Source organism: Salvelinus sp. IW2-2015, linkage group LG30, assembly GCF_002910315.2.
Source record: "Salvelinus sp. IW2-2015 linkage group LG30, ASM291031v2, whole genome shotgun sequence".
NCBI lineage: Eukaryota > Metazoa > Chordata > Actinopteri > Salmoniformes > Salmonidae > Salvelinus > Salvelinus sp. IW2-2015.
Window position 1 is genome coordinate 15,509,756 of NC_036869.1, and position 12,326 is coordinate 15,522,081.

General features: G+C 43.4%; 1 protein-coding gene across 5 annotated transcripts in view; it reads right to left on the reverse strand.

The window, feature by feature from the left end:
* Window positions 1-4,222: 4,222 nt before the first annotated feature.
* Window positions 4,223-12,326, reverse strand: part of LOC111955056 (semaphorin-4A) — a 49,371-nt gene continuing 41,267 nt past the window's right edge. For 4 of the 5 annotated variants that reach the window (XM_023975111.2, XM_023975108.2, XM_023975110.2 and 1 more), the window contains 6 exons: window positions 11,593-11,737; window positions 10,564-10,753; window positions 10,311-10,426; window positions 8,110-8,273; window positions 6,947-7,029; window positions 4,223-6,238 (listed from right to left, as the gene is read on the reverse strand). In XM_023975111.2, the coding sequence (XP_023830879.1) occupies window positions 5,403-6,238; window positions 6,947-7,029; window positions 8,110-8,273; window positions 10,311-10,426; window positions 10,564-10,753; window positions 11,593-11,737 (1,534 nt within the window). In that variant the 3' untranslated portion in view covers window positions 4,223-5,402. The remainder of the gene's footprint in view (window positions 6,239-6,946; window positions 7,030-8,109; window positions 8,274-10,310; window positions 10,427-10,563; window positions 10,754-11,592; window positions 11,738-12,326) is intronic. The other variant, XM_023975112.2, reaches the window with a different exon arrangement.

A 12,326-nucleotide genomic window follows, 5' to 3' on the forward strand; every position in this document is an offset into this window, starting at 1 on the left:
AAACTAGTTATTTTATAAATATACAATTGTTTTCACATGCAAATGGATTCTATTTCTATGTTTTCACTCAATGTTCTTTGATGTACACTACATGGCCAAAAGTATGTGGACACCTGCTCGTCGAACATCTCATTCCAAAACCATGGGCATTAATATGGAGTTGGTCCCCCCTTTGTTGCTGTAACAGCCTCCAATCTTCTGGGAATATTTTTTCCCCCACTAGATGTTTGAACATTGCTTTGGAGACTTTCCATTCAGCCACAAGAGCATTAGTGAGGTCGGGCACTGATGTTGGGCGATTAGGCCTGGCTCGCAGTCGGCATTCCAATTTATTCCAAAGGTGTTCGATGGGGTTAAGGTCAGTGCTCTGTGCAAGCCAGTCAAGTTCTTCTACACCAATCTCAAGAAACCATTTCTGTATGGACCTCGATTTGTGCACGGGGGCATTGTCATGCTGAAACAGGAAATGGCCTTCCCCAAACTGTTGCCACAAAGTTGGAAGCACAGAATCGTCTAGAATGTCATTGTATGCTGTAGCGTTAACATTTCCCTTCACTGGAACTAAGGGGCCTAGCCCGAACCATGAACAACAGCCCCAGACCATTATTACTCCTCCACCAAAATGTACAGTTGGCACTATGCATTGGGGCAGGTAGCATTCTCATAACATCCGCCAAACCCAGATTCGTCCGTCAGACTGCCAGATGGCGGAGCGTGATTCATCACATCCAGAGAGTGCGTTTCCACTGCTCCAGAGTCCAATGGCGGTGAACTTCACACCACTCCAGCCAACGCTTGTCATTGCGCATGGTGATCTTAGGCTTGTGCACTTCGTGGCTGAGCCATTGTTGCTCCTAGAAGTTTCCACTTCACAATAACAGCACTTACAGTTGACCGGGGCACGTCTAGCAGGGCAGAAATGTCACAAACTGACTTGTTGGAAAGGTGGCATCCTATGATGTTGCCACATTGAAAGTCAGTGAGCTCCTCAGTACAGGCTATTCGACTACCAATGTTTGTCTATGGAGATTGCATGGCTGAGTGCTTGATTTTATACACCGGTCAGCAGCGGGTGTGGCTGAAATAGCCAAATCAACTAATTTGAACAGGTGTCCATATACTGTTGGCCATGTAGTGTATTACTGTAATGATCACAAGGAAACAAGATAGTTTTAGGCAAAATGTATGCGTATCATTTTTGTCAACGCTTTAAGTTTTATGATAAATAGTTTTTAAATAGTTTTTTTCCAATAGTTTCAGGTCCTGGCATTAAAAGAGAGTCACTGGATTCCTCTGAGAAGAGTGTCTGAGATTCGGATCTTGTCATTTGTGGCCTCTACTGCACATTCTGAAAACAAAGGAAACTGAAATTGTCTATGTTGTACCCTTGCCTTGTAATATTTAAGGTTTTCACACTCCATGGTGCCCATCCTCTATGTATTTCTCCAGAAATATGTCAAGCATTTTCTGGAGGACAGTCCCTGTCAAGTTGCTAACAATCTGAATACTCCTTCAGTACAGTACTTCAAACTCTTTTGGACTCGGTTTGCCCTCACAGAATCCAGACTTAATGGTTACCCTTAGATTTCTTCTGTCAACACCGTCAATTTTTCCATTCACAATCCGGATGACACCCTCTGCAAACTTGAGCCTAGCAGCGGATATGCTTGTTATAGCCTCAAAGCAGGTTAGATTTAAGTAATCTTGCGTAGTGGCCTTGGGTGGGCTGATGCTTTGCTGCAGATAAACAGAAATGATCATTAACATTTGAAAATACTTGGTCACAGTGAATTGTGTCTCCTCTGTAAATCTACAGAATCCATTTTCAGGTATTTAGATGTAGGAAATAGATTGATGGCACACCCCGGTCTCATGTCCCTGAGAAAATACAGCCAAATAGAGTTAAGGATGTCTTCTCTCTGTGTGTGTGTGTGTGTGTGTGTGTGTGTGTCTGTTAGTGAGAGTGAGTTTATTACCTGACATCCTTAGTCGATCTATTGTTGGTGTTTGTACTGTTCTTTAAGTATCATTATAACAATGTTTAAAGCATGAGTGCTGCAGATTACCGGATATTACCTACTACTGTAAATCTAGTTTGAATAACTTGGTGATAAATGGCAAGATTCCAAGACTAATGCTAAACTACAGAAAGAACAATGAGACAGATATTCCACCGGATGTATAAATGTGAAGCATCCGGTGTGCGTTTCCACTCACTACCAAATATGGTGATGTCGCATAAAACTGACCAATCACGCGCTACAAAAATAAGGGCTCGCAATTGAAACCAATCTCGCACATTTACTGCATATTGTTCAATCAAGCCTGACATCAACAAACTTTTTCCCTCGTCAGCGCATTTGTGACAAATTGGGCAAAATCATTGTCGGAGCATCTGGTTGCCGTTTCTACTCACTACCAAATATGGTGATGAGAGGAAGCCCACCGGCCAGCAGTGGGAGAAGATGGAGCGAGATGGACTTGACATTCTGATTCATTTTCTCATCGATGAAACATTTGATCGTCATACAGTTTTCTGTTTGCAAAACTAGAATCTGTAATAGACAGAGTGGACTGGGTTTTGTAGACTTTACCCTTTGCCAAAGTTTTTGGCAATTTACTCCCATTGGACACGATATGCTCTGGTCTATCTTGGGTTAGTTACAAAAAAATCTTTGGCTAACCTTGCATCAGTTGTGTGGCTGTTTATGTGTAGTGGTTGCCACCCAGTGGACAAATGGGAGAACTTTTAAAGTGACATTCAAAAATGTAATAAATTACCTATCTACATGATATGGAGCAAGTTCCTGTACTCCCTGTTCACTCATGACTGCACAGCCAGGCACAACTCCAACACCATCATTACATTTTCCGATGACACAACAGTGGTAGGCCTGATCACCGACAAGACAGCCTATAGGGAGATCAGACACCTGGCCGTGTGGTGCCAGGACAACAACCTCTCCCTCAATGTGCTCAAGACAAAGGAGATGATTATGACCTACAGGAAAAGGAGGACCGAGCACGCCCCCATTCTCATCAACGGGGCTGTAGTGGAGCAGGTTGAGAGCGTCAAGTTCCTTGGTGTCCACATCACCAACAAACTAACATGGTCTAAGCACACCAAGACAGTCGTCAAGAAGGCACGACAAAACCTATTCCCCCTCAGGAGACTGAAAATATTTGGCATGGGTCCTCAGATCCTCAAAAGGTTCTACAGCTGCACCATCGAGAGCATCTTGACTGGTTGCATCAGTGCCTGGTATGGCAAATGTTCGGCCTCTGACCGCATGGCACTGCGGAGGGTAGTGTGTACGGCCCAGTACATCACTGGGGCAAGCTTCCTACCATCCAGGACCTCTATACCAAGCGGTGTCAGAGGAAGGCCCTAAAAATTGTCAAAGACTCCAGCCACCCTAGTCATAGATTGTTCTCTCTGCTACCGCACGGCAAGCGGAACCGGAGCGTCAAGTCTAGGTCCAAGAGGCTTCTAAATAGCTTCTACCCCCAAGACATCCTGAACATCTAGTCAAATGACTACCCAGACTATTTGCAGTGACCCCCCTCTTTAATAACTCTACCTACATGTACATACTACCTCAAATAACCGGTGACCCCGCACATTGACTCTGTATCGGTACCCCCCATATATGGTCTCGCTATTGTTATTTCACTGCCGCTCTTTAATTACTTGTTACTTTTATCGCTTATCCGTATTTTTTTGAAACTGCATTGTTGGTTAGGGGCTTGTAAGTAAGCATTTCACTGTAAATTCTACATCTGTTGTAACCGGTGCATGTGACTAATAATAATTTGAAGTTCAGTATATTACATCAAGACACTGATGAAAATCAATCTGATCATGTTGAGTCATCTTATCAGTTCATTGTAGCAAGCCATCAAATGTATTTCTCAAACAAGCCCTTCTGTGTGGCATATGGTACTATGGCTGCGTTTACACAGGCAGCCAGATTCTGATCTTTTGCCCAATTGTTGGTCTTTTGACTATGAAGATTTATGGGACAGAGAATCACATCTTTGTGAAAAACTGTTTCACAACACAGCACAATGGCCAATTTATATGGAGATTAGCCTGGAGCCATTTTCTCTGTTAAATCCTACTCAACTAAGCTTACATTAATAACATATTACTGTGAAGCTTTAAAATGCTGTAAACTGTGATTTTCTCCAGTAGGCTTTAATTCAACTCAAATTACAGATATTGTTTTTGCACAAATTGAACAGTTTATTTGCAACATTGAAACAGTAAGATACAATTGTATAAAAATAAAGAGAAAACTAATTTTTTTTAAAGTGGTTTGTGATCTGTACCGAAGACAAGGAGTACCATATATTTGTTTAATAACTATTAGTCTTTCTCATCGTTATCTAAAGCAGCTTAAAATGAACCAACATTCTCATAATCTGCTTCCAGTTTCTGAATAGCTGTCTAGCAAAAAAACACGTTTTCATTCAAAATGCAATTTTGGCAATATCACAGTTTTCAAAGTGATTTGAGGATTTATGTCCAGTTAATATGCTGACAACACAAATTATAAAAACTAAAAGGTCTCTAAACACCAGCATAATCTTGTTTGTTCTGGAAGAGATAAGCCCTACAGTGTCAAATCAACATCATGTTCTCATGGCTTCACAGACCGCAGGATAAAAAAAAAAAAAAAGCGTTTTGGGTGAAAAAGAAAAAAGAAAAGTAAATTGGCAGCACATTCAACAGAATGACAAAAAAAAAAAGCGAAATAAATAACAATAGAACATTGTACCATACAACGTGCTCCGCTAACTTTCGCAATGGCGCAGCATACAAAGAAAGTGGTTTAGCAATGTAGACCTGATGCTACAAAAATACTGTTAGAAAAAAGGCTTTTTTTTGTGTTCCTCGCAATATGCATCCACACTGCCTGTGATTTGAGTGGACACGTTAGTTAGTCAGGAGCCATTTTTCTTTTTTTTGTGGCAGTGTAGCGGCAGTGGCAGTTGTTGTGGCAGTGTGGTGATGCAGTCCTTCATGTACATTCGATAAATCGGCTTTCTTGGCTCTTTCATTAAATACACATAAGTCTAGTCAATGGAACCTCGTCTCCAAAGTATATACAGCACAATATAATACACATTATTATATAACAGCAGTGAGTCATGTTAAACAGTCTGCCCTTTGATTCACACCGGCTGGTATCGTACCAGAAGAAAACGGTGTCCTTTTAGTTGAGTTACCACATCAGGCCATACAGTCTTACTCGCTGTCATGACAGTCCACACACAGTGCTGCAGTTAGCCGTGTTCATGTAAAACCCCATGGCTCAAGAGTGACCATGTAAAGGCTACATTGTTCTCAGGTAGAGTGGATACGGTATGTCAATAGGGTGAGGTGTGGTTGACTGTGCTCAGATAGGGGTGTTGGGAAGATGCCCATTGGAGCCCCTCGGCGTGCCGTTGCACACGACCCCGGTGGCTTGGCCGTTGTGTGCCATCTGCCCATTCCGCATGCCATTGCTGCATGGCGACTGATCCCCCCGAAGGGCCTCCCGCTCCTGAGAGCCACCCCTCTCCGAGTCCCTCCCTGGGGTGTTGGCCTGGGGTGCCGTCCTGCTGCGGCAGCGCTGCCTCACGCTATATAGCGTCATAGTTAGCAGAATACTAACGCAGCACGCTAGCAGTACAGACACCACCACCAGCTCCATCAGGTAGGTTTGCCCCAGCAGCAGCTTCTCCCCTCCCCGCCACTCCGCCTCAGTCTCAGTCTCCCCCGACTGCTCCACCCAGAAAGTAAAGTTCCTGCTGGTCCACCTCGTGGTGACCGGAGTCTCCCTTGCTGGCGCGGTGGGCTCCGGCTCGGTCTGCTTGGGCCCAGTCAAGTGAGGAGTGAGCCTTCCTCCTGAACCAGCCTGGGTGGTTGGGGGGAGGGCTGGGCTCTGGGGGCGTGTGGTCGTCATGCCAGGGGCAGTGGCCTGAGGGGTGGGGCTGCTCTTCTGCTTTACCTGGTAGATGGCCAGGTTCTGCTGGAAGCCGTTCTCTGTGGAGAGACACAGGTAGTGGCCCAGGGTGGCGGGCGTGGCCAGGAAGTGCAGGCTTCCATCCTCCAGCTGCAGGTAGAGGTCTGAGGAGAGGCGGCTGTTGGGTCGCTCCCAGTGGCGGTGGGCCAGGCTCGAGGCCTCTGGGCACTGCAGTCGCACCACCTCATTCAGGGACACAGACACCAGCTCACCTAGGGGAAAGGAGTCTAACAGAAATCAGGAGTCACTGACTGAGGCCCAAGCTTAGACTGAGCCGGATGCTAGTTATGGCAGTTGGCGGCTAAGCTAGCGGCTAGCCCACAAGCAAAGGCTTGAGCACACACACACACACACTGCAGTGTGTATCTATGTTTTCATGGGTTGCATGTTGTCACAATATTGTTCTGAACGTTCGTTCTAGATTGATGACTGAGCATTCTACTCAATGCATCCTCAATGAGTGCTGATTAAGATTTCATCACAAGAGCATTACGGTGGCTTCGAAATACTATGACATTCATAAGGAGGCAAATAATTAGTAGGAAAACCTTTTGTCATCATTTTGTTGTCACCAGATTGACTTTAGATGCAATATAACACTAGTTAGCTAGCTAAGATCGAGGGGATCGAGGCCACCGGATTTTAGCTAGCTAATGTTAGCATTGCTAGTTATTTTTGACAAATGTTGCTAGCTAATGACAACATTGCTATCTGACTAAAGTACATTTGACGACATGATAACGCTGGCAAATGTCATCATATTTTCAGGCACTATGGTGTAATTTAGACAAAAGAGTAGTTAGCCTCCATCCAGAATGGCTGGGCTTAGCACCACTTTAGGGCACCACTATGTTGGTGCAACCTATGAATACTATACTATCTAGCTATACTAGTCTGACGGGATAAGGATAAGTATGAAGATGTGTGATTCTCACCTGCTTTTCCTTTGTGCAGTCCAAATCTGGATTTGGGCGAAGCACACGCCTCCTGCACATTCCCTCCTTCCACATCCTGGCCTCTGTAGAAGACAAGATAAACACTGTCAGTTTGTGTGTGGGTATATTTGTTTACGTTTGAGTTTGTGTGATTTATTCTGTGCGTTGGTCCATGTAAAGTTCCTGTTTACATTCTGGTTAACTCTATAATGATGCATAAAACATACTTAAAAAAATATATATATATATTATTCACTGTATCAGGGATAGCGTAGCGTACACAGACGTTTTGGCATTACAGCCTTCTTCACTGTGTAGGTACAAATTATTGTATTATTTTTTAGATTGGGATTACGATCTTGTCTCATCGCTGCAACTCCCCAACGGGCTCGGGAGAGGTGAAGGTTGAGTCTTGCGTCCTCCGGGATCGAACCCCAGGCTGTAGTGACACCGCAACACTGCGATGCAGTGCCTTAAACCGCTGCGCCACTCGTTAGGCCATACAAATCTTTTTTGAATTAAGATTTGTACCTACACACTGAAGACTGCAAAGCCGAAACTTCTGTGTACACCATCTCTGATGCAGTGAATATTATTATTTTTTATATATTAAAAAATGAAGTAAGCTTTATGCGTCATCTTTCTGAGTGCGGACCCATCACACTTTTTTGCTTTTCTGAATTCACAGGTTTTAAGCACCAACTACACTTCTGGGAGAGTGCAGTGGGCTCTATAACTTTATAATGTAAAAAAATGTATTTATAAAATGACCCAATGAAAGTATCTACTCTACCTACACCCTAAATAAATACCCATTAAATGTTATTCTGTTAATTCTTAAATATTATGGGCCAGTTTAAAGTTTAAAGGACACATTAAGCCTACTCCTGCACTAAGAAGCATGTTCAATGGAGATTATCAATTTAAAGTTCTTTTTAGTAGAGGAATAGTCTCATCTGTGCAGGGAATACAGCCCTGAAGGAAATAAATGAATTCCACAAAATCAAACGCAACGGCCTTTATCCAAAAGTTATTTTTAACACCCGGCTCTATGCAAGTATCATATTACACTTGCCATGGTACATTCTATTAATCTATTTGATTGGTGTTGTGCCTGCTGAGTGGAGTGGTTGTAATGTAACATGATGGGGTGTGACACTCACGCGTTGTCCTGGATGCTGGTGGCGTGGGTGCAGACGTTGACGGAGGGGTCCCAGCCACAGAAGGGATCCCGGGACAGCACACACTCGGCACAGCTCCAGTAGTAGGAGCAGTTGGAGACCGGGACCCTCGCCACGCCTTCTGATGAGCCCACAAACACCGCACCCTGTGGGGGTGAAGGATAGCATTAGTGCTAATTCGCTAATGTTAGTGTACATGGGAGATAAGGACAGAACCATGTTAGCATTAATATACACTTAATGAACAATGGCACAAACTGATGATTGGGTAGTAATTAAGAGAATAATTAATTTAAACTAATCTTGTCCATCTTGGTTAAACCAAGGCGCTCTCAACACTGGGGTTGTGGGTCACGTACTGAATATAACACCTTCAACTGATAGTTGCTTTGGATAACAGTGTCCGCTAAATGACCATATTTTAGCTCAGTCAGAGAACAAAGATTCTCTGCGACATGGTGTGACCCTTACTTGACACGATGTCCTAAATAACTTGAGTTCTACAGCCAGCCATACTGAACCAGAACTAAACTGAACCGTGCACACCTTGAATACATTTGTCACACTGGAGAGCTGCGTTGTGATATACACACCCCATACAGACAGCTTGCCACTGTTATGCGTATTTAATGAAAGAGCCAAGAAAGCCGATTTATCGAATGTACATGAAGGACTGCATCACTACACTGCCACAACAACTGCCACAAAAAAAGAAAAATGGCTCCTGACTAACTATTAACTAACGTGTCCACTCAAATCACAGGCAGTGTGGATGCATATTGTGAGGAACACAAAAAACAGCCTTTTTTCTAACAGTATTTTTGTAGCATCAGGTCTACATTGCTAAACCACTTTCTTTGTATGCTGCGCCATTGCGAAAGTTAGCGGAGCACGTTGTATGGTACAATGTTCTATTGTTTTTCTTTTTTCTTTTTGTCATTCTGTTGAATGTGCTGCCAATTTACTTTTCTTTTTTCTCTTTCACCCAAAACGCTTAAAAAAAATTCCTGCGGTCTGTGAAGCCATGAGAACATGATGTTGATTTGACACTGTAGGGCTTATCTCTTCCAGAACAAACAAGATTATGCTGGTGTTTAGAGACCTTTTAGTTTTTATAATTTGTGTTGTCAGCATATTAACTGGACATAAATCCTCAAATCACTTTGAAAACTGTGATATTGCCAAAATTGCATTTTGAATGAAAACGTGTTTTTTTGCTAGACAGCTATTCAGAAACTGAAAGCAGATTATGAGAAAGTTGGTTCATTTTATTATTTCTCTCGCTCGCTCTCGTGTAGCAGATCCGAGAGAGAGGGCTTATCAGGGCTAAAACCATGGCCTTCTCTACTGTCATGCTGCCTCGGACACATAGTCCTGCAAAACCTTACCAACTTCTGTTACTTTAGCCTACACTACGGTGTTCAGTGTACACTTAATAGTTCAACGGTCCCAAAAATGAAACAATTTGTATTCGTCATCAGTATTTCATTATGTGTGAAGGCTGTTAGATAAACTTTGAAATATTATATGCAGTGGTAATACAAATGTTTCACAGAGTTTCTGCATGTGCAATTGACTTTGTGTCTATTCCGTGCTAACCAATCACCTCGCACTTCACAGACGGCATGAAGCCAGCAAGTGACACGGACTCCACAGGCCATGTCCATCTGTCAGTCACCAGCAGATGTGACGTGATTGGTTGAGACCTCTGGGCATGCTGGTGAGGTTAGAGAGCAGATGAACCCAGCGCACGCATACACACACTGACCCCTCACCAGGGCCTGCCTGCCCCACCATATGCATCACGCGAAGAACTAGCGTGAAACACGCTCCACTGTCGCGTGATTCACTGTGTTATACTTTAATGTGATCTGTTCCTCAGGGGCGAGCAATTGCTTGCCTCGCTGTGAAAGGAACTGACAAGGCCGTCACGCATGAGGTGACCAGATGTTTGGTTGTGGGGAAGGTTGAGGGAAGAGATGACAGGGGCAGTTAATCTACAGGAAACATCTTCTGAGAGCTTTGGCGACAGGGGGATTCACAGTTTGCCTCATGCACGGTTGAAGCACTAAAGTTAAGTGCCAGCGGGTTCTGAATTAAAATGTTATGTGACAGCGAGGCGAGGGTAAAGTGGAATGAGTACTCAACTTGAGATGGAGAATATTTAATGACTAGAACGGTACCTTTGATATGGAAAGCAGGAGGTTCTTCACGGGTTGAGGCTGCTCGAAGACCTGGATCTCCTCAATGATGTGTGCACCCTTCTCCAGCAACACTGCTTTGTGGAGGTAGCCCAATTCTGAAAGCAAGCGTTTGAAAGAAATGACTAACACGGTAATGGTGTGCACATGCATACATGTACTGAGTAATACAGTCATATTTAGGCCGATTCCAGGTCAATTGCCTGCCACACCGAGTTAAATAAATGTCCAGTACCTGTGAGCAGGAAGAGAACGGTGAAGTCCTTGCCATTGGCGGCCTGTACTCTCTGGGTGACCACATGGCTGTAGCGCTGGTCAGGTGACACCATGGTCAGGCTCCGCCCCACAGGGTGTACGCTGTCATCCGCGAGGAAGTTTTCTTTGACAAAGCGAAGGGTGTTGTCTGAGGCATTGTGCAGGCCACACTGAGATGAGGGAGAGACAAATGGGATTGAGCCAGGCACAGCTACTGAGAAACATCCAGCTGTGTGCCAATTGCCTGGTCTGGGAGTCATCCACAACAATTATGTTAAGGAGTTTGAGGAAAAACGTTGAATAAAGAAGACTCCAAAGTCTTAAAACTCCAATATCACATTTATTATTCCAATGTGTGGAAGTCTATTCTTGCTGAACATCAAACCAGGCCATGCTTATGATCGAAGGCAGTGGTATTCAAACTTTTTCAACAGGGACCCCATTTTTTCCACCAGGATTTCACCCCATCCCAAATCTGATGACACAACTTTAAAATCTGTACATTTAGATTTTTACAACAACAAATAATCTTCAATTAATTGCATCTTCATCTCTTCATCAAAATGAAAAGAAACCAATAAATACATTTACTCAATAAAATTGTATCTTTCAAATGATCTATCTCAAAAAGGTTAAGATAACTACAATCTGGTAGCGGCTAAATTTGTAAAAACTTGAACACCCTTCTGAAATTACACTCCCATACAATAATCTGTACTCTGATAAATGTTTTACATTTAAAAACCACTGATGTAAGGCATGGCTGATTTAATCCTCAATAGGGAGACAAAACAATATGTCAATGAATCTAAGACAAATCAGAAACTTAACATCTACCTGGGCAAGGATAAACACTGCATTCTCCCAGCATTGTTTTGTCTAGAGAAGTTGTTTTAACTTCATATGTATATTTTCCTTTTATCCAACTTCTTAGAAGAAGCTAACAAGCCAATTTATTTCTGCTAACCCTCTGGGGACCTCTGTCATTCGAGACGGGGACACCGCTTACCTCTCCCGGGTTGGCGACCTTCTCCTGAACCCGCATGCTCCACCGAAGCGTGTCCCGATTCAGGACCTTGTAGTTGCCTGCGAAAACCGCTTTGATATCGCCAAGGCGGAACGCACACACTGCCGACTGCCCTGAGTTCACCGACCTAGTAGAGCACAAACATCAAAGACACTTGCGGTCACAACCATGCAACGATCTGGTAGCAGCTAAATTTGTAAAAACGTGAACACCCTTCTGAAATGCACTCCTTGTTTCAAAAACCCTCGACACACCAACCAGTCTTTCAAAAACAAGTGGTCTTATTTGACAAATCTTTTTCAGGGATTCAAATAAAATTCAGTTCAATAGTAGTTGAACTAGTTCAATACTAGTTCAATACTGAACTAGCAAGGTACAGGTAACTGACAAAATAAAGGAAACACCAACATAAGTGTCTTAATAGGGCGTTGGGCACCACGAGGCAGAACAGCTTCAATGCACCTTGGCATAGATTCTACAAGTGTCTGGAACTCTATTGGAGGGATGCGACACCATTCTTCCACAAGAAATTCCATAATTCGGTGGGGGTTTTACAGTGGAGGAAAACGCTTTCCCAGGTGCCGCTCCAGAAAGTGTTCCCATCAGTGGCGTGCTTTCATGAATGCCAAGTGAAGCCACGCTTCCGACCCAAAAAGATTTAAGAAAAAAAAAACATAAAATAATGTATTTAGTCTTTTCATCATTTCCTTCAATAT